This window comes from Yarrowia lipolytica, chromosome 1D (genome assembly GCF_001761485.1).
Source record: "Yarrowia lipolytica chromosome 1D, complete sequence".
Taxonomy (NCBI): domain Eukaryota; kingdom Fungi; phylum Ascomycota; class Dipodascomycetes; order Dipodascales; genus Yarrowia; species Yarrowia lipolytica.
The window spans coordinates 513,609-538,797 of NC_090773.1; the positions used below are offsets into that span (position 1 = coordinate 513,609).

The 25,189-nt window shown below is 50.2% G+C and overlaps 10 protein-coding genes across 10 annotated transcripts; 5 read left to right on the forward strand and 5 right to left on the reverse strand.

The window, feature by feature from the left end:
* Window positions 1–384: 384 nt before the first annotated feature.
* YALI1_D05139g (uncharacterized protein) lies at window positions 385–4,086 on the forward strand (the record flags this gene model as incomplete). The annotated part of the gene is made up of 1 exon (XM_502390.3): window positions 385–4,086. One exon carries the CDS (start codon window positions 385–387, stop codon window positions 4,084–4,086), a length of 3,702 nt encoding a protein of 1,233 aa, XP_502390.3.
* A 696-nt stretch (window positions 4,087–4,782) lies between these two features.
* Window positions 4,783–5,946, reverse strand: YALI1_D05195g (uncharacterized protein; the record flags this gene model as incomplete). The annotated part of the gene is made up of 1 exon (XM_502391.3): window positions 4,783–5,946. The coding sequence occupies one exon, from the start codon at window positions 5,944–5,946 to the stop codon at window positions 4,783–4,785; it is 1,164 nt and encodes a 387-aa protein (XP_502391.1).
* A 2,727-nt stretch (window positions 5,947–8,673) lies between these two features.
* On the forward strand, window positions 8,674–9,756 carry YALI1_D05222g (uncharacterized protein; the record flags this gene model as incomplete). The annotated part of the gene is made up of 1 exon (XM_502392.3): window positions 8,674–9,756. The coding sequence occupies one exon, from the start codon at window positions 8,674–8,676 to the stop codon at window positions 9,754–9,756; it is 1,083 nt and encodes a 360-aa protein (XP_502392.3).
* A 1,061-nt stretch (window positions 9,757–10,817) lies between these two features.
* Window positions 10,818–11,771, forward strand: YALI1_D05244g (uncharacterized protein; the record flags this gene model as incomplete). Its single annotated transcript, XM_502393.3, has 1 exon — window positions 10,818–11,771. The coding sequence occupies one exon, from the start codon at window positions 10,818–10,820 to the stop codon at window positions 11,769–11,771; it is 954 nt and encodes a 317-aa protein (XP_502393.3).
* Window positions 11,772–11,914: 143 nt separating this feature from the next.
* Window positions 11,915–13,447, reverse strand: YALI1_D05270g (uncharacterized protein; the record flags this gene model as incomplete). Its single annotated transcript, XM_502394.3, has 1 exon — window positions 11,915–13,447. The coding sequence occupies one exon, from the start codon at window positions 13,445–13,447 to the stop codon at window positions 11,915–11,917; it is 1,533 nt and encodes a 510-aa protein (XP_502394.3).
* A 1,620-nt stretch (window positions 13,448–15,067) lies between these two features.
* YALI1_D05286g (uncharacterized protein) lies at window positions 15,068–15,878 on the forward strand (the record flags this gene model as incomplete). The annotated part of the gene is made up of 2 exons (XM_068282602.1): window positions 15,068–15,252; window positions 15,302–15,878. 2 exons carry the CDS (start codon window positions 15,068–15,070, stop codon window positions 15,876–15,878), a joined length of 762 nt encoding a protein of 253 aa, XP_068138703.1.
* A 339-nt stretch (window positions 15,879–16,217) lies between these two features.
* YALI1_D05320g (uncharacterized protein) lies at window positions 16,218–18,428 on the reverse strand (the record flags this gene model as incomplete). Its single annotated transcript, XM_502396.1, has 1 exon — window positions 16,218–18,428. One exon carries the CDS (start codon window positions 18,426–18,428, stop codon window positions 16,218–16,220), a length of 2,211 nt encoding a protein of 736 aa, XP_502396.1.
* A 1,430-nt stretch (window positions 18,429–19,858) lies between these two features.
* On the reverse strand, window positions 19,859–20,716 carry YALI1_D05343g (uncharacterized protein; the record flags this gene model as incomplete). Its single annotated transcript, XM_502397.3, has 1 exon — window positions 19,859–20,716. The coding sequence occupies one exon, from the start codon at window positions 20,714–20,716 to the stop codon at window positions 19,859–19,861; it is 858 nt and encodes a 285-aa protein (XP_502397.1).
* A 1,528-nt stretch (window positions 20,717–22,244) lies between these two features.
* YALI1_D05370g (uncharacterized protein) lies at window positions 22,245–23,411 on the reverse strand (the record flags this gene model as incomplete). The annotated part of the gene is made up of 1 exon (XM_502398.3): window positions 22,245–23,411. The coding sequence occupies one exon, from the start codon at window positions 23,409–23,411 to the stop codon at window positions 22,245–22,247; it is 1,167 nt and encodes a 388-aa protein (XP_502398.3).
* A 531-nt stretch (window positions 23,412–23,942) lies between these two features.
* Window positions 23,943–25,148, forward strand: YALI1_D05375g (uncharacterized protein; the record flags this gene model as incomplete). Its single annotated transcript, XM_502399.1, has 1 exon — window positions 23,943–25,148. The coding sequence occupies one exon, from the start codon at window positions 23,943–23,945 to the stop codon at window positions 25,146–25,148; it is 1,206 nt and encodes a 401-aa protein (XP_502399.1).
* Between the last annotated feature and the right edge of the window lie 41 nt (window positions 25,149–25,189).

Consider the following 25,189-nt stretch of genomic DNA (forward strand, 5'->3'; position numbering starts at 1 on the left):
CTCTTCCATCCACCCCTCAATTCTCTGACCACCCCTAAACCAGGTGCATGAGCTGCAGCTAACTACTGTCCCCGTTGAACCCAATACACGGTGTTTTGAAATCTCGCTACATCCCCATTTTGCGGCGGTCTGGGGCTAGAATTGCGACTGACACGACTGGCGAGACACGTGAAACGATCTTTGCGCACTTGCGACGACATATCTTCGTTTTCTCTGCTCCAGCCAAAATTGCATCCTACTCCATCTTTGCATCTGGGGCTGAAACGACCCTACTAGAACAAGAGACCGTACGTACTCGTACCAGCCGACCAGTCTGTAACGAGCAGCTTCACCCAAAACACGACAGCTTCGCCTTATCGCCTATTTTGCATCACACATACCGCAATGTCCATGTCCATGGCGGAGTTATCCAACATGGATCTAACAGATGCCTCGCTGTTCCAGTGCGACGACCCCGACACACCCAAGGGCTCGATACGGCGCCAGCGGAGTCGCAAGTCGCTGATTCCGCGCACACCATCCTTCCACTCTCTGATAGTTGATCAAGAGGAGGGTCAAACGTCCCTGAATCAGGGTACACAGCATACGGCACAACCTACAAGTACAACACAACCAACAACTCAGCATACACAACATACACAACATACAACGCAAATGTCTCTCCCACACCAACACTCACCTCTGGGGATGAAGAAGAGCCCGAGTGGAATCATTGCCACGCCACCGATCCCCACAAACAACTCGGATCACGCCACCCCGAGTTATATTCCCCAGAGCATCTCCTCACGCAGTCTAAAGTCGATTCTGGGATCTACCGCTCCGACCAGCAACACCAGCAACAACCAGAACCTCAACCCGCTGGCGGAAAAGATTAGCACTTACAAACCCAAGCAGAAACTGCGCTCCGTGTCCAGCGGTAGTGCGCTCAAGCCACGTGACTCACGGGAGTTACGGGAGGCCCAACTGGAGCACGAGCGGAGGAAAACCGGCGGGCTGGATCTGGCCGAGTCTTCCAAGCGCACACCGCTGGCGTCTCTGACGACCAAGAAGCCCCGCACGACGGTCCCCATGAGTGTGGATCCGCTGTCGGGCCGGCTGAAACGGGTCTCTGACGTCGAGAGACATAGGAGAACGGCGTCGGTGGATAAGGGTGAGGAGAAAAGGGTATCCACGAGCTCTTCTCATCGACTGTCTACTGCCGAACGGGCCAATGCTCGGTCAGAGAGAGAACGGGAAAGGGAACAGGAGAGAGAGAGGGTGAGATTGGAAAGAGAGCAGGAGAGAGAGAGAGTCAGGCAGGAAAGAGCGAGAGAGAGAGCAGCCACCGAGAGAGCGGCAGAAAGGGTATCCGAGAGGGCTTCTGAACGGGGCGCTGAACGGGCCACTGAGAGAACTGCTTCTGATCGAGTTGCATCTGATAGAGCTTCCTCAGTTCGAACTACCACCACGTCCGACCGCTCTGAACGAATCACATCCACCAGACGAACTCAAGGAGGAGCCACCAAAACCATACCCATCCAGGTGCCATCTCACACTCGTCAGCGGTCTGTGGATCGAATCGAGAGAGCTGAGAAGGAGACCAGAACGAGTGCTTTGGCCAGTGCTCTTCAGCAGAGATCGAAACCCACCGCTTCCGCGTCGGCTGGAGCGGTTGGCGTGGCAACGTCTACGTCTGCTGCACCTATTGGTGCTACTTCTACTGCCTCTGTTGCTACATCCACTTCTACGACAGCTACAGGAAATGCTCCAATCTCTTCTCGAACATCCAATGTTCATAGCACAGCTTCTGCCCCTGTCCACATGTCTGCCACCGCTCGCAGAAGCACCTCTCACACTCCTCTCACTGGTCCCCTCCAAACACGGCCTAAGCCGGCCACGGAAAAACGGTTCATGAGCCACGGCAACGAAAAGACTAAACTGGCTCCTCTGCATATCAAGCCGCTGGGTGGAGGACAAGCTCAGAATCTCGTCTCGGGTCCCTACAAGTACCCTCGAGTGGGACCTGGGGCGCCTGGTCAGGGTGCCACAGCTGCAGGCAGCCCAATCAGGCCGGAACATAGAAGTCACTCCGGATCTCCTGTGACCAATGTACCTGGTCACGTGAGTGGAATGTCAGGTCACATGGCTCACCCGGGGAGTGCCATGTCGGGTCACGTGAGTGGTCACGTGTCTCAATCTGGAGGGACCATGACACATCCTGGTAGTGCCATGTCTGGTAATGTACCAGGAAATGCCATGGGTCATGTCGGTCACGTGAGTGGTCATGCCAACTCTGGTCCCGGTAATCCCCTTGGCATGTCAATGAACATGGGATCCAACACTTCCTTGAACTCTTTGCATTCAGTCCACTCGGTCCACTCAATGCACTCGATGCACCCACCTCCCAGCATGCCCGGCAGTCACCACGGCAGTCCACGTCATTCGCCAATTCTCAGCATGAGTTCTTCCCCTATGAACTCTATGCCTCCTCCTGGTATGCCTCCTTCCATGGGGCCACCACGAGACTCGTCTCATTCACCTCATCATTTCTTTACACCCATACCGCCTCCTCATCGAATTGGATACTCGCTTCCAGGTTCTCCGGTGCGTCCATGTCCTCCAGTGGCAGCTTCCCCGGACATCGACTGTTCCAGAAGCCTCAATTCGGCTCAGAGCATGAAGACAGGTAACAGGAACATCCCGTCTCCTAGCATGGCTGCAAACGTGGGAGCTAGTATGGGCGCTCCCAACTTGCGAGGCAAGAGCTACAAACCTATGGGTGACGCTTCCAACTGCTCTTCTCCGCTGGCAACGTGTTTTCCCACCCGTCATCAGGTAGCTTCTCCAGTGTTTGGGGTCGACACGGTTGCTGTGGCCCAGGAAATGAAGAAGCTGACCATCAGCAAACACGAGAGCCCGTTGGAGTCACGTGAAAAGCTACAGGCATCCATGAGAACTCCCTCGACTGTAGCGCGTCTCAACGGCAAGTGTATGACTCCCTCGGAGGCCAAGGCCCGTTTCCCGCTTGTGGGGTTTGAGAAGACAGAAATCGCGTCCTACAAACATGTGTACTACTACTATCCCTTCAGCAACAACCATGAGTCACACAGCAGTACGACGGATGACTCGGAGGGCAACCTGCGGCTGGCAGCAGGTGACCACATTGCCTACCGCTACCAGGTCATCAAGTTGCTGGGTAAGGGTTCGTTTGGTGTGGTGGCACAGTGCTACGACCACAAACACGGTTGTCACGTGGCCGTCAAGATTGTCAAGAACAAGAAACGGTTCCAGCAACAGGCCGCCGTGGAGGCTAACTTTGTCGAGTCGTTGACTGCCAAGGACCCCGACGACATGCACCACATTGTTCGATACCGCGACCGGGTCGTGTTCCGAGGTCATCTGTGCATCGTTACAGAAATGCTCTTTCTCAATTTGTACGAGCTCATTGGTTTTAACAAGTTTCGGGGCTTTTCGTTGGAACTGGTGCGACACTTTGCTCAGCAACTTCTTAATAGTTTGGCCTTCCTGGGCTCACAGAACATTGTCCACTGCGATCTTAAACCCGAAAACATTCTCATTAGTGACTACACTAAAGGTGGTATCAAGCTAATTGATTTCGGCTCGTCGTGTCTGGAGAATGAAAAGGTGTACACTTACATCCAGTCGCGGTTCTACCGATCGCCGGAGGTCATTCTAGGTGCGGACTACAACAAGGCGATTGACATGTGGTCGTTCGGATGCATTATCGCAGAACTGTACACTGGCATGCCGATTTTCAGCGGTGAAAACGAGCAGGACCAGCTGGTATCGATCATGCAGGTCCAAGGGTTCCCACAGCTGCGCTTCCTATCTCGATGTTCGCGAAGACGGCTGTTTTTCGACACCATGGGCCGTCCCCGACCTTCCATCTTGGTTTCCCCCAAGGGTAAGACTCGGGTGCCGAATTCAACGTCCCTGGAGCATGTTCTGGGAAACGGTACGTGTCCCTCGTTCCTGTCTTTCCTGCGAGCGTGTCTGCAGTGGGACCCTGAGGATCGAATTACCGCCAAAAAGGCGCTCAAACACGAGTTTATAGTTGGTGTTGGAGGAACACAAAAGGAGGATTAATGCATTGTATATTGATGATAAAGTGTGTGTAGACAGAAGATTGCACCATGAACTGGAACTTGTAGCTGAAACAATAGTCCTCTTATCTTCGCTGTTATATCCAACCTGCGGCGCTATGAGTAGGGTGCAACCTTACAACAGTTCGATTCCATCTTGCAGACTGGACGAGACCTTCAATGACCAGATACATAACAATACATACTCGTATTTGTAGCACAGTAGCTCCGCTGGAAAAAAGGCTTGAAATACTGGAACACTCGCACATCCGACCTCGGTAAAAGCCCCCAGTTTGATAATACCGAAACAACCATGTGCTGAGCTCTTGACATTAGCTCCTACAATAAAGTCACTATACAAACAGTTCTCTCAGTTTTACGCGCCTTGTCAAGACACTTACACGACTTCCCTTCCCTAAAAGATCTTGGTGGGGAGGCTCAGATACTTTTTACAAGTGCAGAATGTAAATGCCATCTACATGCCCACTATGGTGGTGACTCCGTCATATACTGCTCGACACATTCACAGTGTTGAGGTTCCCACTCCTCTCGCAACTCGCTCCTGTGCCTCCTTCGGTTTCTCCTTCACTACTGTACTACAAGTTCTTGGCCGTTCGGATTTGTCATTATTTCATTACGGTATCTCTGAATCTAAACTGATAAAATGTCAAGCGGCTCTATCTTTGCTTGTTTTGTAGGTCTAACAAGCACGCTGCTTGAGGTTTCGGGTGCCGGCGCTGGCCTTCTCGTGCAGCACTGGACACTGGGGTCGTGCATGGCCGGGCTTGGCACAGTACAGACACAGACCCTTTTCTTGTCGTCGGGTCTTCTCCTTGGAGGTAAGTCGTCCAGTGTGGGTGAACTTACCGTTGGGCCGCTTGGCCGAAGAGGGTTTTCGCTCGCCCTGGTTTCCTCCGCTACCTCCGTTGCCGCCGTTGCTAACAATGGATGCGGCTCTGCTTCGAGAAGGAGCAAAGTCGGTGGTGTTAGCGCCTGTGGCAGGCGAGAAGGAGGGGATTTGGCCCACTCCAACGCCACCGTAGGTGACATTGGAGACAGGAGCAGGAGCAGCGTTAGCAGCAGGCTTGGCATTGCTCTGCGATCGCTTGTGACGCGACTCGATTCGTCGGGGACCTCCGCCGTTGTTGCCGTTCATACTGGTGTTGCCGAGTTCGGAAAGAGGGGTAGTGGAAATGACAGACTGCGAGGCGGATCGACTGTGAGTCTGTCGGAACTTGGGCTGGTAGATTCCTTCGGCTTGCGAAGAAGAGTTGTTGGGCGACGTGGTGGCGGAGGAGGCCACGACAGGAACATTGTGACCGGAGCCGGATGACACGTTTCGCGACGTGGCCTGGGGAATGTTCATGTTGGGGGTGGTGGGAGTACCAACCATGGGGATCTCCTGGGGGATTTCCGGGGTGGAAACCACCGTCTCCTTGGGGGTGGAGGGCACGGAGGGCAGGACAGGGGAAGACGTTCGTGTTGAGGCAATGTCTTCCACGTCGGAGGCGGCCATGGACTCGTCATCGTCCTCCTCGACCGCGTCGGGGTGGATTTCCTTGAATCGCTGCCACTCCCGCTCCGTCTCGGACGCCTGGAAGGCCTCCCAGATGAGATCGGTCATGTTGCCCAGGAGCGACATGTCCATTCGCTTCTGGACAGGCTCGGGCAGGTTGGACACAAAGATGGCGCCCATGACCAGGTCGCCCTTGGGCGAGGTGTTGGCAGCATCGGACAGGCCGAGGGCCAGATGGAGGTTTCGGTACTCCCAGATGTAGGCCTCAGGGTCGGAATCGCATTTGAGACGGGCAAACTTGAGAGCAAGGTCCTGGTCGGTGTTTTTGGTGGGGCCAGCAGAGGACATGTGTTTCTGGGGAAGGCTCGAAGTAGTTTAGCGGAAAGAGTCCGGTTTATATGTTTTTTTGCTGTTTTTGGTGGTGTGTGGGGGTGATATGATGCCGTGTACAGCTGAGTGTGGGTGTAACGACGGAGATTTCTCTCAGATTAAAAAGGGGCGTAGCAGAGTAGCACGATTGTGGGCATCCAGATAAGCGAATATCTAGATGTGGGGGTGTTCTTGTGGAAAGGAAGGGTCAAGAGGATAGTACCTTGTCGCTTGTGACCTGGGTACTGACTTGTAGATAGGTGAGGAGAGAGAAGGGAGAGAGTGTAACTGAGACTACATTACATGGTGGGAGCGTGCAAATAGAGTTGGCCGGGCTACAGTCTTAAGCAATTAGTGTTGGAGCTAAAAGCCCACTTGTTTTGACAGCTGGGTGTTCGGCCGAGTAGAGCTGTTTGTTAGTGTCGGGGAGAGATTCTATAGACGGTTGGTCTGTATGGATGGCTATAGCAGCAATGTAACGGTAGATTGGACATGTGACCTGTCAGATCAGGTGATGGAGTTGGCTAGTCGAATGGCTTGGCTGATGGTGATTCTTACGCTACACGCGTCTGTACGTAGTCATACTTGTGCTGCTTCCGTTAGATAATATTTTTTTACACGTCCAATCTTGCAATCCTGCTGCACTCTTGCACTTGCCCCAGTTACTTAGATGAAGATGCCGCGCATGACAAGAGTGCGCCAGCCAAACAGTGTTACGTGGTACCGTAGTCCCGGAAACGGATGCCTCGCAGAGGCAGCGAGTGGATGTACTGTACACGAGTAGTACAGACAAGTGTTATTCCGTGAACACGTGCCATATCAGTCTCAGTCTAGCTTCAGGTACCGGCTATTTCTCACGTCTTATTTGCACACGTCTCCACAGCCATATATTATCTTTCTTTCATAACTAAATCTCTCTCCTCGTACTCAAACTTAAGACGTCACTATTGGCTTGGCAACACCACAGTGGCAGAATGAACAGACTCACACGGCTGAAGAATGGTGGGAATGACATGTGGAATGAGAAGACGCACACAGAGTGCAAGTAATCAGTATGACTGGATAGAGAGGTTTTATTGAACAAGAGTTAAGTCGTTACTTCTACCACATAGGCTAACATATTTTTATCCCATCCCTGTTCATGGTCTCACTTAGACCCCGACAGAGTTTGGTCATCTCATGGGGCCAACCCGATAATATCTATACAGAGACATACAGGGGACTGTAGAAATTCAGCTGGTTGGTGACAAGGAAGACAGATATTATACGTTTTCACGTGACGATCAGCATGTCACCGACACAAAGAAAAATGGCTATATTCTTCCAGGTATGTACGATACACTATCTAGGCTGTATTCTCCTTGTACACTCCTGGTCTATCTACCAGTGTGCTTTTACCCGATACAGATTCTTGTTCAGCACAGTGTTGTTAGATATCATACTGTGACATAGTTTGAAATAAAAGTACTGTACGATTTTCTATGGTGCCTGAAAGACACCTGATTGCATTCAATAATACTACATATATTACTGGTAGAATTCTCTCATTAGTACCACGAGTACCAAGCATAGACTTGGGTCATATTCATGTTCATCATGCCGTTTTATAGCCACATTAAACCACCTCTTTCTAGCATCAGTACCACGCACGCCCCGAGAGCTCAGCCTTCTTTGTATGGCCGTTTCGGTTACCCCTATTTTTTGGCGCCTGTGGGTACCGTTGCTACAGTAACCTAAAGCGTAAAAAACAAAACATTCACGCTACACGACGCCCAAACTTTTTCGCGTTAGAGTTTTTCACCCCGTTGGGTCATGTGATAGCCACTGTCTAGCATCATCTCATTCCGTACTTGTGATTGGTCCCGAACACGTGTCTCAATACACACACTCAGGGTTTGAAAGCGGCAAAATGATGCAATAATGGTGTTGTATGTCTCGGCTTTTGAGTCTTGAGTGTAGGGGTATCATTGTGCAGTGGAGTTTATTTGGTGGTGCAGATGACAGATTGTTAGTTACTGTACAGTATAGATAGGGTAGTTCGTAGTGGAATAATATCAGCATAAAAATTACTGGAAATTGCCCCAGAAAACCACAGCAAACAATATATTGTGTCTGTGTAGCGAGAAACGCGTTTCTTAGACTGTAATATTAAAGTCCGCCTGATGATATCAACGTTACAGTGTGTGGATTCTAAAGTGGAGACAGTGTAGCTTTGTCATCAGGTAATCCCCAGCACGGCCAGCACGGGGATAGTGAAAGTTGAGAACAAACATCGCGTCAGAGGGAGTCAAAAATGCTTCTCCTCAAATGGCACCATTAACACCATATTATCTTGTTAGATTACTGATGATTAACATCTAAATTATCCAGATATTACTCCGCTGTGTGGATATTGGATGTGCCTTGGATTTGGTGCATCTGCTCTCATGCAGGATTCGGCAGTACTTGCCCAGTACATGATCGTATTGAGCAGTTGAGGAGTGTTTACTAATATGTCGATAGATCAAGAGTCATGTAATGCCTTAGTAGCTGAACATGATATATATTCCAGATTCATGAAATCAATCGGCATTCTTCATTCTCTAGTTGTAATCATTGTATCGTACAGAATCCTACAAGTAGTCATATATGCACCACCAAACTCAAACGCGAAACTAATTATGCGCATGTCTTCTTGCATTCACCACAGTTCATTCGAACACCACTATGAAAATCACTGACGCGTTTCAAAAGGCGCCCATCCTGGCCACGACTACCAAGACAGTTGCTAACGCTTCATTCGACCAGTCGGCCTGGCTCAATGGCCTCAAACCGGCCGATAAGGAGCTACTGGACACGGAGATCACCCATATTCACGACTCGTGGTTGCCACACCTCCACAAGGAGATCAGCAAGCCGCAATTTCTCAATTTGAAAAAGTTTCTGGCCTCCCGAGAAGCTGCCGGAGTGAACATTTTCCCGCCCAAAAAGGACATTTACTCATGGACCAGTCTTACTCCTTTCGACAAGGTCAAGGTGATCATCATAGGACAAGATCCCTATCACGGCAAGAATCAGGCTCATGGGCTGGCCTTCTCCGTCAACCCACCCACTCTGCCGCCGCCGTCCCTCAAAAACATGTACAAGTGTCTCAAGAACGACTACCCAGACTTTGACGTGCCTGCCAAGTCGGGTCTATTGACCCCGTGGGCCGAACAGGGTGTTCTAATGCTCAACACGGTGCTCACGGTTGAGGAAAAGAAGGCCAATGCGCACAAAGACAAGGGTTGGGAGGCCGTGACCTTTACAGCTCTGTCAGCGGCTGTCAAACACAACTCTGGCTGTGTGATTTTGGCGTGGGGAAGCCCTGCTGCCAAAATCGCAGACAAGATGAACATTGACAAGAGCAAGCACCTGGTGCTCAAGGCCGTCCACCCCTCGCCATTGTCGGCACATCGAGGATTCCTCACGTGTGGACACTTTAAGCAGGCCAACGAGTGGCTTGAGAAGCGGTACGGTCCAGAGGGGATTATCAAGTGGGGTCTTGAGGGTAAGACAGTTGGCAGTAAGGGGACTAAGGAGGCCACCACTGACACGGTCAAGGAAGAGCTTGCTAAAGAGTCTATCAAGGAGTCCGTTGAGACAGTTAAGGAACCTACTGAGCAGTCGTCAGTCAAACCGACATCTGCGAAGTCCACAGCACCACCATCATCACAAGAAAAGCTAGACCAACTCCTGTTGTCTGTGCCTGATGTGGATGATGACGAACTGGACGATATCCTGCCTCCCCCCAAGAAGCAAAAGGTGTAATTAGTGTATATAACGAAGGTATCGCACGACATTATGGTATTGAGCTACTTGCTGAAGGATCGGCATGGGTGGGTTGCGTTACACCGGTTGGAAATATGACTCCCAAGATCACAAGGCTGATCACTCCACTCTCCAAACACGGTTTAAACACTCCTCCTCTGAGACACGGATTTATCAAAATGCGGGGTTTTAATACCTCACGGATCGATGCTGTTCAACGAAAAGGGATATCAAATGTTTTCTTGTATAAACCACTCCAAAGCACAAGTTTCGAATATGTTTTTATCCCTGTGTAAACGTCTTGCTCTGTCGTGTTTGACTCAACTCAACAACCAAAAGCAAGTCAGCCCTGCATTGATACGACAGAGGCACATGATTCAAGTAGCTGTAAGCGATGGTTCAACGGTGTGTCTGAAAAGAAGGCTTGAGGTGTTTTCCAGACACGAGCTTCACTTAGGCAACTAACAGCTTACAGTGGTACCGGTAGTTATACCCATACCAAAATGAGAAGTTATGGCATTTATGTCTTCAGACTACAACAGGGGAATGCCGTACTACCGTACAATAGTGCAACAAAGGACAACTCCCAGTATCTCAAGCCACCCTCCAAATACCTCAAGAATCTTTCAACTGCCATCTCAACTTGTGCTCAAGGTTCAACTAAAGAACCCAGTGCGACTGATCTGATGATATGGGGTAAGCGGGGAGATGTAGATGATCAGGTGGAAATACAGAATGACAAGGAAGTGGAGTCGCTACGAGAACTCAAGCTTTTGTGATATACTAATAGAATACTTCCAGGGAAGATCAGCTGCCTTAGTACAGTACAGTACTTGTACACTTCTTTTTTTTCTATACTCTGGTTGTCATAACTTTCCAATAATACGGTTCTAGGATGAATCAACCTAAACATAATCTCCCCTAACATGGAACCTGATCATCACCTGATTCTAGATAACGAGAAGAGAAGCAGTATAAAAAGATGGGTATCTTGGTGGTTGTGATCCACTCATCGAACAATCCCTACCACCAACAAACCCACAACCACAACTACTACAATTATGGAACACATCAAAAACTTTTGGGCTGCCAAACCTCAGTACAAGGAAGTCGAGTACGCTGATCAGAGAGACAAGACGTTTGTGGTCACGGGAGGACTGTCTGGAGTGGGAATGGAATGCGCTCGTCTGCTTCTCAAGAAACGAGCTCGAGTCGTCATTGTTGGACGAAACAAGGACTTTGCCAGGGACTTGCTGTCTGAACTAGCACGGGACATTCCCGAAGGAGAAGCTGCGTTTGTGGAACTCGACTTGGCTGACCTGGAGTCTGTCAAAAAGGGCGGCCAGGAAATCGCCAGACACTACCCTGTAATCCACGGAGTCGTGCTCAACGCCGGAACTATGGCTCCTCCCTATGCCAAGACCAAACAGGGCCACGAGATCCACTGGGGTACCAACGTCATGGGCCACCATCTGCTCATGAAGTATTTGGAACCGAGTGTACTGAGAGCGGCACATGACTCACCTCCAGGAACCGTTCGAATTGTCTGGGTCGCTGCCTCTTCATCCACTCTGATTCCAGGACTCGAGGGATCTATCAGATTCAACACCAACAATGAAGACGAGAAGAAACCTCCTCATGTACTCTACAACATGAGTAAGACAGGAAATGCGTATGAGGCGTACCTGTGGTCTAAGTTTCATCCACACTCGGGAGTCAGCTCTGTCTCTATGGACCCTGGAAACCTCTCCACCAACCTCACTCGTCACTCGGGCGGTCTAGTCCATCGATTCAAGGATTACGTGCTCTACCCAGCCAAATTCGGAGCATACACCGAATTGGCAGCTCTACTGAGTCCCACAATCAAAGATGGTGACCACCTGGTGCCGTGGGGAGTTCCAGGAACCCTCAGACACGATGTGGATGAGGCCAGGAGAGGACCGAAGGGAGAGGAAATGTGGATAGAGCTGGAGAGAGACACTCAGGCTTTTTTCCAGCCTGAGGAAGTGCACTAAGAACATAACTGGTAGTATCGAATAAATAATGACCCTAACACCTACAAATACAGAGAGTCAGCTCCTGCATGTACCAATGGTACGTACGTACTTGCACTTCAGCATAAATGCATTAATGTATATACTGAGCCGTAGCCCATAACCTATAAATTATAAACAACAACATCCCCCTCTCGTCTCCAGTCGTCGTGGAAATGCGAGTTGAAAAAGGTCTTTCCTCGCTTATATCCCAACTCCACCAGATGCTCAATCACCTCAGGTGACTTCTTTTCCAGGCTCTCAAAGATGGCCAGATGAGAGGGGTGGAACAGAGGGGTCCGGGCCTCTCGGGCAGACACAGCCACCGACTCAGGAAACTGCGTCTGAACAAACTGCAGCGGGTCGTCGTAGAACTGGTCGGCCTGATCCCGATACGTCATCTGCTCCTCGGCAGTGAAACCAATAGGGGGCTCACATGTGAGAAACCACACAGGGATATCTCGATGCAAATGGGACTGGTAAGGAGTGGAGTGGCACGGCATGAGGAAGCCCACAGACGTTACCTGGGGCTCTGTGCTCAGATACTCCACCACATCCACCACTCCTCGCTGGTGCACCTGGGAGAAGTAGCCCGCAACAAGGATATTGACGAGTGCCAGTGACCACACCAGCCACTTGCGCAACTTCTTGGGGGTCTGGGTGATAGCCTCGGCGGCAGCCATGTGCAGAATGGGCACCAGGGGATAGATGAAGCGGACCTCTTTGTGTCTGATGAGCGAGAAGGCAACGACAACGGCAAGGGCCGCCTTGACGAGAACCTGCGATCTGTTAATCCACAGGCCCCACAGGGTTAAGGGAAGCCAACCGACGGTGAGCAAAGGAAGCGCTTCATAAAAGTAGTACAGAGTGGGGGAGGTCCCGTAGAAGTGAGCCAGGGATTGCAGCAAATTGAACTTAAGGAAGTTGAGCAGCGGGAAAACAGGCTCGCCGTAGTAGAGGTAGTCAATATAGTATGTGGCGGCAAAAACTAGCGCCACGTTTCGAACCGCCAGCCACAGAACTCGCATCTTGGCAGTGGTTGTCAAGACCAGATGGAGACCCAGCACAGCCCATAGAATGGCATTTGTGGGTCGAAGCACGCAGCTGATGGCTCCAATGAAGAGTGCCACTGACAGCCGTTTGAAATTGACCTCCTTGCCATTGAAGCTCCAGTAATTGAGCGCCACGGCGGTCAGAACCATCTCTGCCGAGTTGGAGAAAGTACGGGTCAGAAAGAACCAGTTGAAGGCCGACAGCAGGGACACAAACAGTGCCCAAGGAGCCTCGGCCGGTCCTTGTAGACGAGCGCTCAGCTTCCATGTGTACACGTCTCCTGCCGACGCAAAGAGAGCCATGACAATCTTGGGTGCGATACGCACGATTCGGGGATCGTCAAGACCTAGCAGTTGTAGTGCCTTGTAGATGCCTGCTCCAACCAGAGGTGGCAGCGACGACCGCAGACCCTCATGCCACTCCCAGGTCAGGTAGCCGTAGCCGTAGGCCAGTCTGTGTGCGGGTTCCAGCGACTGCCAGTACTCATCTGGCTGGAAGAAGGTCTTTGTGGTGAGGGCGTTGGCCACTCGAAACGCCGCAATCACCACCAGCACCGTGTACTTGATGCCCTGATACGGGTGTTTGATTTCCTTGTGTTGCATCATGGCCAGAGGGGCTAGAAAGAACCGCGGAAAGGGGCTGTTGACGTGATAGTGCTACAGGTACGAGATAGTTTTTGCATGCATGAGTTTATTGATAGTCGGTGGGATGTGTGATACAAGGGTGTTATACTGTACTTTTATAGAAGTGAAAAGGACGGATATGGGGTAGAAAAAACATGTTGAAATGATGCCAATGTTTTAATTTAATACATAAATAATTACCAAGCGGTCTTATTTATTCTGCGTACAAGTATGATACCTGTTCTCAGACATTACAACTTTGGGCTGCGATGTGTGTTCTCTTAGGCATGCAATTTTGCTCTCTCCTGACTGACTACTGCAGTCGTGTGACTAAGAGTTCGTACTACTGGTAACTAGGGTGTCCAACTATAATCCAGTCCGTTCGATCCCCATGAAACACGAATACTACCATTAGCCTGTCTCAGACGACATCTATGTCCGATTCGCCTCAGACTTGGGACGGTCCCCTGACCTCGGCTTTAAGAGCTCAAAATTACGCACTGCACTCTTCTTGCGACTTTGAATCTTATCCAAGGCAGGTATCTTAAATGGATAATGAAACTGCAGCAAACTACGATACTTCTTGCAACAGTTAGTGCAATAGCCCGAAAAACCATTGCTTAAAATCAGTTTTTCAGCCTTTTCGCTCACAAAGTCGATTCATGTACATTATAGCTACTTGTAGCGATTATTTGTATCTTACTCTCATCCATCCCCTACAGCATGAACAAGATTCATGTCCGCCATGCACCAGTCTCATTCAAGCAGTCCCTGAACACCCTTTGTTCGGTGACAGTTTTTCCGACACACCGAGGAGGAAAAAATATCATGACAATAAGCGGCCCTAGCCAAACAACCACGTGACGCTCAGGACTACACCGGATTGCTCTTTTCTTGGACTGTACAAAACCACCACCGCAATTGGTGAAATGCGTATCTCCTTGAGACGCATGATGGCTGTAGTTGACCACCTACCAGCAGCAGTAGAGAACTCAAAAGTACTTTCTGGCCAAGCAAAATCCGGCTCGGACCATGTGTGCCTAGATCCGCAAAGGAGCGTAGAATTGGCCATAAATAGGTGAATAGGGCAAATTTTCGTGACGGCTTTGCCCCAAAATCCAACCCAAAATCTTCGCATGGAATATTCCAGTACATTTCAGGTCAAAACCCCATCTCATGAGCCACTCTCTCTTGTTCCGCCTTACCTCCTCCTCTCGTACATCCTCCCCCACAGTAACCTTGTATTGTACTCATACATAGAGTATTACGGACTAGTGTCATGTCGTCGTAATTGTAAGGTAATGTAAATATCGATATTGGGGCGATTCAGGGGCGAAAATGGACATAAAATTGGCCACATCCGAGCATCTGGGCCTTCCCCACATACATACCCCCTCTCAACCCCCGCTTTGACTGCCCTTGCCCTCCCAAACTCCCTCACTTTTTGTCCCAACCCCAACCCTGACGCCACAATACCCAAAGCTTAAATTTTTACTGTAAATATATCAATGCACAGTGGGCCAACCTCCTAAGTGAAAGTCATACAAAGACCACCGCATAACACAACACCCCTCAAACACGCCTCAAAACACCCCCAAAACAATGTCCAACTCGAATTCTCTCTATCTCCTCCCCAATCGTGAGGACTCCATATCAATGGAACCCCCTAATCCCAAGAATAATTTAGTTGAGGCCGAGTCGGCTACTACCCTGGCGTCCTGCCAGGTGGTGTCGGCTGTGGCGGCCACCAACTTCTCTTACTGCGCTCTGCCGGCTGGGGTACCAGAGTGGCACTCCTGAGGGAACTCGGAGTCCAAGTCCCGTAGACTTGTCTAGGGCATCACTGGAACTTTCCGAACTGTGTGAGAGACAGTTCAGAAAAGGAGCAGTGATCAGTTCCATCGCGGAACAACCGGCGGACGACGTGAGGGCCCGCTCCCGAATGGGCTCCTCGTCTTCCTACGCCTCCACTTTTTCTCTGCCGTCCGTGTCGTCCGCAGGCACGTCGCCAGAGAGCCCTTGTAGTGTGGGCGTGTACGGAAAGGGGGTGGCGGCAGGACCATTCGCGTCTTCATCGACTTCTGCCGCCGCCGCCGCCGCTGCATCTATCAAATACACCCGACTCACCGAGTTTGGCTCCAACCAGGAATGGATCGGATTCATTGAGAACAATGTCTTCCACCAGTTTGTGTCCATTCCTCGAGACGCCGATTGGAGCCAGCTCAAAGAAAGCGTGATTGCCTTGCTGGACCTGGCATCCGACTGCCTTGAGTGCACAGGCATGGTTCTATATTTGGATCGTGAATGCACACACTTTCAGTCCTTGCTACGAGACTTTATGTGGGTCGGCTTCACCCCGAAGACCGCGGGCGTCATTTCGGAAAAGTGGGTCATGTTGGGCATGGATTTGTAGTCCAACAGTAGCATGACGAGTATATAGTGTTTTATGAATTTAATGTGTATACAAGGGTGTGTGTAGTTGAGTAATGAGAAACCCCAATCATCATCTGCCTAAAGCTAACGAGGATTGTAACGAGACCGTATGTACTCACCACAGGTACAAAGTACAACTACGAGCATGTACAGTATACCAAGATCGGTGATGACTTGAATTTGTACAGCTCAAACCCCCCAGATACGGTATAATACACAGTTCTGTACAAGCCGTCACAATTGCCAAAGTTGCAAAAATGATTGTATAAAAATATATGCTGTGAACCTCCATCACCATCGTCGTAATCTTCGCACCCTTCTACTGAGCAACAGACGCCTTGAGCATTGCTAGACGTTCTTCCATATCAGGAACGCTTCGAATGTAAGCATCCAGCTGTCGGCTCTCCTCCTCAACCTTGAGTCGCTCTTCGGGGTCCAGGTCGCCAAAGAGATAACCACCCTGGCCATCAAACTGGAGAATAAGATCGTGATACTTCCACAACGAAGTTCGATGCGACACAGACAGCAGAGAAATGCCCAGCTCCTGAGAATGCGTGTACATGACATACTCCATATCGGCGGTCACCGAAGAAGTACACTCGTCGAGAATGGCAAACTTCGGCTTGTGGTAGAAGAGACGCGCCATAGCGATTCGCTGCTGTACGCCCATGGACAGGTCTTCTCGCCACTCTCGCTCGGCATCCCAGCCTCCAACAGCCTCCACAATGTGATCAATCTTGACAATCTTGAGAATTTCTTCCAGCTCTTTGTCGGAAGTCTTGTTCTCGGCCTCGGTAGAGGGGTAGATGACCTGCTGTCGAAGAGTACCTCGAGAGAGATAAGGTCTTTGGGGAATGTAAAAGATATCTGATGAGGGAGGTTTAGTGAGCGTACCAGCGTAGACGGGCCACAGTCCTCCGAGAATTCGGAACAGAGACGACTTTCCGCATCCGTTGGGTCCCACGATGAGTAGATGGCGCCCATATTTGACCTCAAACGACAACTCCGGAACAAGCACGTCGCCAGAGGGAGAAACCACAGGGACACGGTCAAAGATGATGTCCGAGCCAATGATGGTCTTTCCAGAAGCCTCAGAGGGGTCGGAGTATCGGGTCTTGACGAGCGACGACTCAGTGACAGAAGCCAGTGTCTTTTCGTGCCGGGCGTCCACCTGCTTGCCGGAAATCTGGTTCTTGTCAAAGTTGCCATGCTTGATATCCTCCATTACGTCCATTAACGCCACCACTCGGGCAGTGTAGCCGGACAGCTGCGCAATCTCCTTATACGAAAACATGATTCGGCCAAAGGCGTCGGAACACGACAGAAGCATTCGTCTGTTGGTGACAAACTTTTCCGTTCGGGAGCCAGAGGCTGCGGCAGAAGCAACGTCCACGCCAGGTACCTTGAAGAAGATGGGGATGGAACAGAGAGCCAGACCCAGAGCTCCCCAGAAGTACTTGATGATAAAATCCTCCATGAACGAATGGTACAGTCGTCGGACGAGAATTCGGTTCTTGTGTTTAATCAGCGCAAAGTATCCCTTGTCGAGAATTGTCTTCTCGTGCTCCTGGCCGTTGTAAAGTGCAACCTCTTCAGCGTACTCAATCAGACGAGTGTGTTCGAATCGGAACTCTCCTTCCAGGGCTGCCTCGGTGGCGGCGTATCGGCCAAAGGGAGGTGTGAGCGCTCGCATGACGACGGCGGAGCCCTGGATCAGGAAACCTACCAAAAGCATGCCTTCTCCTCCAAGGTTTCGAGACAGCGACCACGAGTAGAGGAACATGTCGAGCGTGGGCTTTGCGAGGTTCGAGTAGAGATGGGAAACGGAGTGTGAGAGCCGTTGAACATCAACGGCGATGAGCTGGTCAGCGTTTTTGATTCGGTCGTCGAGATTATGGATCGAGTAGTAGACGGGGTTACCGCTTTCGGGCAGATACTCGCCCACAATGTGCTGGGTCAGGTTGTTTCTGTATCTCAGCGCCAAAATGCACTGGAGGTAGGAGAGAATGGAGTTGGTGAAGGTGGCGGGCACAGACACAACCATCCACCAGACAATTCCCCACAGAAAGGCCCGGCCTTTACCTCTGACCAGATCGGAAACCAGTTTACCATCCAGATTGGCCACGTACAGAGAGATGACGGACCGCATGATGAGAAACATGGTGTGCAGACACAGCAGCCAGAACTCCTTGGATCGCAGGCCGTTCGGAAACATGACCTTGATGACCCGTTTGAACTTGAGAAAGAACTCTCTGTTGATTTCGCTCTTGACCTTCTTTTCCGGAATGGCGTTGGCCGAGCCCAGCACCTCGCGCTCGGCCTTGCGCTCCTCCTCCTTCTCCTCCTTCCTGGCCTTTTTCTTGCTGCGCTTGGAGCCCACTCCAGCAAAATTGGACAGAAAAAGCACCATGTAGATAGACCAGAGGATTTTCGATCTGTGGCGCAGATAGGTCGCGCCCCATACGGGCGACCGCGCGCTCACGTACGACACCACCTTTTGGCCCACAGCCGACGTTTTGAGACGGTCCATCTGTGTGTAGTGTGTGTTGTCGAAAAGTTGATTATAGTGTAGTGCAGTAGTCACGTTGTCTGAATGTGTGCTGCATTACATGTGGAGAGATGGTGTCAGCAAATGCAACCTAAAGCCGAACCGAGGTGCTGTGGGGTACAGTAGGCGCAGTAGCAACGGTCCGGTGGTGGGAGTAGTGGATGTGGTAGGCACCGATTTTGGACGTTATTAGACCACCTGCTATCACGTCGATTGCTCGTTAGGTCTCTCTAGCGCAGTATTTCGCTTATTTGCTGTTATGTAAGACCCCGTCCCAAATATGCCTTATTCCTGGTTCTCTCACTCGCTTTATCTGCATTTTTCCCGGGGTAAAAAAAGAAACCAAGGGGGGCGGGGCTTGGAAATTGGGGTGAGTAAGCAGGTCAATGGAGATACTAAAGATCAAATAATGACAGTGACAAGTGCTGGACTGGATTAAGAGCAACTGCTCATAGCTTCTATACCTCTATCGCCTTCAATACAGCGCCTTCACTACACTTCTTGATGCATCCTCAATAGCAATCTGCTAAATTACAGGAGTTGGGACATGCAATACTGTACATGAGACGGTAATATGATAATACGAAACCCTGTGAATAGACAAATGGAAGCTTTGGTAATCAGACACCGCAAGCGATGATAGGAGCGGAGAGAGAGTGTATGTGTGCGTGTATGCGGGTAAGAATGTTTGTGTAGTAAGCCATTCCGAAAATACTCGCTGGTTGCGTCTGACAGCTACGCTTGCTTGTGTACTCTTGTACTACCATACTTGTACACCCTTGAACATTGCCTTCTTTATTAGCAGCTCCAACAACTGCCAAGAACATCGTCGTAAACATGTCTCAAAATCTGGGGACGTGAATTAGAGCAGAAATACTGATACTTGTACAGTACTAGTTCCAGTACTGTACTTATGACGCCCAATAGCCATTCCAGATCGATAGTTCACCAGACAAGCCCACACACGTTCTACAAGTAGTCACACGACTGGTAGACGTCTCTCACTCCACCCAAAGTTCCAAATGACTGAGCCAAGTCTAAAGCTAATGGAATCCACAGTTTAGAATGTGAATACTTGTACGAAGACACCATACCAAGTTGCTCTATATTCGGTGGCAACCAGGAGGACAAGTGATGTATGCCATGCAGGTGAATATAAAACTACATCCAGGAGAACAACAATGACGCCAACAAACAAGCTGTCTTTATTGGAGTTTGCTAGCTAGCCTTTTTGTAGCCTCTCATTAGCTTCCCTAACTCCTTGATAATCATATCATATACACATGCGGCCCACCAAATGAACATATATACAAAAACATCATACAGAAACATGTACAAATCAACTAAATTCAGTTATGCATAAATAATACTTACAAGACACTCCTCTTTTGCGTCAACCTCACACCCGACATCTAAAGTCGAGGGTTAGGATCGTTGTTGTTTCGATCAATGAAGTTGGTCTTGGCCTTGCCGTCGGGACCTCGTCGAACACCGAGCTCAATGAGCTTGGCGAAGACCTTGGAGAAGTCCTCAAAGAACTTTTCCTTGTCGGCGGCGTAGATCTCAACCCACTTGTGGAACTCGGGGTCCTGCATGAGCGAGTAGTCGGCGGGCAGCATCATGAGCTCCTCGTCCTCGTTAAAGTACTGCTTGACGCCGTTCTTGAGAGTGGTGAGCTTCCACTCCTCGTTCATCAGCAGCTTGAAGTAGGTGTTGGCGAATCGGATGGGGTTGGGCACCCAGGCGCCCTCAAAACCGGATCGGTCCATGTGGCATCGGCCCATGTTGTGTGCGCCGCAGAGAGCCACAATCTCCTGGTCGTTGAAACCCATTCGGTAGAAGATGTCTCGAAGGTGGTCCTGGCCCTGGGCTCCGTCGGGGAGTCGTCCGTTAGGGGGAACGTTGGTCTCGTCGACGTAGTCCTGTCGGCCGGGCTTCCAGGGGACCTTGGGGCCGTCCATCTCCTCGATAGCCACAACGCCAGCCAGAGTCCACAGATCGGCGTAGGTGATCCAGGGGAACTTGGCCTTGATGGGCTCGAGGAACTGTCGGGCGTTCTCCAGACCGTTGTTGGCCTCGTCCTTGGCCTCCTTCATGTATCGCATGGTGGCACCGTTGGAGCCTCCGGTTCCAGTGGCCTTGTCGTAGGTGCCCGACGCGTGCCATGCTAGTCGGACAAGCACGGGTCCAATGGATCCGTCGTCGTAGTCGTCGTTGTCGAGAATGTCAGCAATAGCCTCTCGAACTGCGTTGTAGTCTCCCTCAGCCATTGTGTATAGTGTGGATAATGATGACCACCTCTGTAGGGAGACCAGAGGTTATATACGCCCTGCAGGACTCCCACTAAGCTTTCCAAATTAGAGTATCTTCATCGGTTGCGCTGAAGCCGAGGCTCAAGGTTTCGAATGTGAATATGAGGGGAGGCGGAAGGGGTGTGGTTATATCGGGCCTTCGAGAACTCGGATTGCACACGCAGTGGCGGGAATAGATTCTCACCACCTCACATACCCGAATTACGCCCTAGTACATTCCCCACATGTCACCCTTGCCTCTATAGCCTCTAGTGTCTCCAGCTTCCCCGGGTTTTCGCAACACGCAGCAACCCCTTACCCTGCTTCCAAATTCAGCGCCTCTTACTATATCTGTCAGCTGACTGGTTGGCTTTTCTGGGGAGAGAGAAGAGGTAAATGGAAGTGCTGAGAAGATGGTACATCATTTTCGTGGGTTCAGGAAACCAGCAGTCTTAGCCATGATTGCCCTCAATGACGCTGGTTCCGTGATCTCCTCTACTCCAATTCCGCACCCTCAGCTGACACTTGCACCATTCGACGTACAGTACATTACTGCAATTCCAATACCCCCACGTTCGGCACAAGATGTCTGCATATCCTCGGTTCTATCACGCCACGCAGGAACGGTGGCGAACTTTTTTTTGGCTTGCACCGTTGGAAAAATAAAGAACAGAGAGACACGGAAATAGGAAATATGATGGCGCCATTACTCCACACACGTGCGGGGGGTGAGGGGAGAATCAAGCCCACAAACAGAAGGCGTGCAGTTGAATATTTTAATGTGGATCCCTAGCTCTAGTTCCATGATTCTCGTACTCTTTGACTGACCCACTAATTACATCTCTATCCTGCCATCCCTCTCAATTGCCTCCAATCTCGCTCGGAAGATCCCGGCAGAACTTTGTGCAGAATGTGGGCGAAGAGGTAAGAAGGGGATGAGCAAGGGTTTCAAGACGAGTTCGAGACCCAAGGTCCATTTCTCAACCAGTCTATCCGCTTTTGGCTGACAAAGAAAACCACCCAGAAGTCTCCTTTAGTCATCGCCCTAAGCATCACTGAAGAAGGTCAACTACGTGTACTACAATTGTAGAACACATCGTGTAATCTCACCAGCTAACACACACACGGTTGCGAATATTGGAAGATTTCCTTCCGCTGCGACTTCGGAATAACTAAATAACGTATGTACAGTGATTGTGAATGGCAGCTGGACATATTCCGCATGTCATGCCGAGAAAAACACTGCTTTTAACGTACATACCCGTGCAACTGTGCTCCACTACAGTTTAACGATATACCCAGTGTGAGACGTCGCCAAAAAATACTTAGGAGCATGCATTACATAAGCTATATAAAACAGAGAAGAGTGTATGTATCATAAGTCAACCACCTTGTGTCGAATCAACTGCAAGCAGCATCTGTGAAAATTCCTCGTTGAAGCTATCAATTATACTTCATTCCTTCATATCCTTGATTATATATACATTCAACCCTTCAGCCCCCTCTCCTACTTCCACAAATCACCACCAGTCATCTCCTTGTCTTGTTCACTCTGTTTCTTCTCATAAACCTCTAGCTCCTTCAACAGGTCGTCTCGAGACTGCTTGAAGCTCCGCACAAACTCAGCGTTGCCAGCAAAGATACGCTCCTTGTACCCCTCTGCCTTGCTATACTCCTTCTTCCTCATAGACACGTCAAACAGTCCAGCCAGACAGCTGGGTTCGTTCATTTCGGCTCCCAGTCCAAACCAGTGGCCAGCCATGGTCACATCGTCAAAATAATACAGCTCCAGGTTGCCCAGAGGAGCAAAACTGTCGAAAAACCCCTTACTAGCGGCCTCTCGGTAGTGGAATCGCGCCCGAGGGTAGTCACTAACTTCAGACGCCATTTGGCCCAGATAGAAATGCACGTCTGGATGATCCTTGGCTCCTCCCATGGAAATGCAATTGTCAAACGCCAGTCGGGCCTCCGCCAGCTCGTAGTTCTGGAAGGCCACGATTCCAATGCCTCGGAAACATTCGGCCTGTGTGGAAGCAGCCACCGCTGAAGAGTCGCCAGCCAGAAGTTCGGCACACTTGGAATACAGCTCGGCAGCCTTGTCCACTTTGCCGACAAGGAACGCCACGTCGCCGGAGATCTTTAAGGCCAGAGGAAACTCATTTTTACTAAGTTCCATCAGCAATTTCTGGGCATGCTCAATATCTTCAGGAGAGTACTCGAGGTCTACAGCCGAGTCCAAATTACCAGATGCCTTGGCCTGCTCGTATTTAGCAGTAGCAGTAAGAATCTCACCGGCCAAAGTAGCGATAGCCATATGATTGCCCATCTCCGCAGCTGTTTCCAGTACACTGTGTTCCAGGGCGAGTCCATGGGGACTGATTGTGCGGGTCTGCTTTCTGTGGGATGCCAGAATCTTTTGCAGACTCAGCAGATCCTGTCCTGTCACCTTTTTGGGAACGCTAGTGTCGTCGTAGCAGCTCTGGTATGTCTTCATGACATCAGCATAACTCAATGGCACCTTGTGTTGAAACAGGTAGTTTCTTAGGGTATTTTTTTTCGGCAGTACTTCCTCAAGAGGCGGCCTTGTCTTCGATTCAGAAGACATGGCTCGATATTGCAGAGCTAGGAGCCCTGATAAGCGGGTCACCATTCGGGTGTTGTGTATTCTGAGCATTGGTTGTGTCTTGAAAAGCGAGTGTTTCCGGAATGTGATGCAAAATGTGAATCTCCAAGTCGTGTTTGGTCGGAATAGCCTTTGATCTCGTATTTATGAGTCGTCTAGAGCTCAATATCAGCTGTCTTGTCGGGTTTTCAAAAACAGAGAATTTCAGTCGAGTCTGATTTAGACCTGCATGTCGGAACTTTGTGAGAAGCACACGACGACATTACCCTTAGAGACGTACTACAGTACTGTACAGTAGCTACTACGAGAGCACAGTAGGTAACTATAATTAGACATGTGAAACACTTGTGACAGTTCACGACTTGTCTCAATATCAACTGCACTGTTTGCACATCCTATGCTATTCATATATTATGTACTTGTACTTCACAGATGATGTAGTTTCTCTACTAATATGTCAACCATTATTTTCATGTTACTTACCTTTTCTATTAAACATTTCTCCTGACAACCCTCCCATCTCATGCACCCCACCCCAGCCCGCAACCTACGGTACACACACATCAAGACGACACAGAAGAGATGATCTCGAGACAGCTCATACGTCACGTGAATGGAGGGGCCGCCAGATTCACCCCCTCTTTACACATAAAGAGCTTTTCTTCCACCCCGGCCCGTTCAGCCGACTTTTCGCACACCATCATTGGAGGAGGAGTGGTGGGTTTGGCCGTGGCAGCAAGTCTGGCCAAACAGAGCCCAAGCAACTCGGTTCTGCTGGTGGAGCGAAACCCGGCAGTAGGCATGGAAACTTCGAGCCGAAACTCCGAGGTCATTCACGCTGGCATCTATTATCCGCCAGAATCGCTGCGTACAGAGTTGTGTATTCGAGGCAAGGAGCTCATTTACAGCACTGCTCAGGAGGCCGGAGTTGATCTTAAGAACTGTGGCAAATGGATTGTGGCGCAAAATGACGACGAATTGAGCTACTTGGAGAAAATGCATGAGCGGGTCTCGGCTTTGGGGGTGCCTATCGAGTGGGTATCAGATGCCGACAGAAAGAGGCTTGAACCAGACGTCAAGGCAACCGCGGGAGCTCTCAATTCACCCACCACGGGCATCATTTCGGCTCACTCGCTCATGCTATATTTAGAGGGCGAATTTGAAAATAATGGAGGCACTATTGCGTTGCTATCTGATGTCACTGGTCTGGAGTACAAGAACAACGAGTACCTTTTGACAGTGGAAAGTGAAGGTGAAAAGTCGGAAATTACCTCCGCCGCAGTAGTCAACTCTGCCGGCCTTGCGGCGCCCAAAATCTCAAACATGCTGCTTCCCGAGGACCGTCATGTCACTGCTTACTACGCCAAAGGTAACTACTTCTCATATTCTGCCTCCAAGCCCCATACTAACAGACTCGTCTACCCCTGTCCCAGCTCTCAGGCTTCTCTCGGCACGCATTTGACGCTTGATCTTGGTGGCAGAATCAAGTTTGGACCAGATCTGGAATGGGTGGACTCACCAAATGATCTCCAGGTCAACGGATCTAGGCTTGATGAGGTCTATGAGGCTGTCACGACATATCTTCCGACCGTGGAGAGGCAGCATTTGCAGGCAGACTATGCTGGTATTCGGCCTAAAATCACTGGCCCTGACCAAAAGGGCGTTTTCCAAGACTTTGTCATTCGTCAGGAGGACGATTTCCCTGGCTTCATCAACCTACTCAACATTGAGTCCCCTGGCCTCACCTCTTCCATGGCCATTGGAGAGAAGGTTGCCAAGATGGTGTAACGGTAACACTAGAGACATTTAGACTGTATTACTAGAGAGAG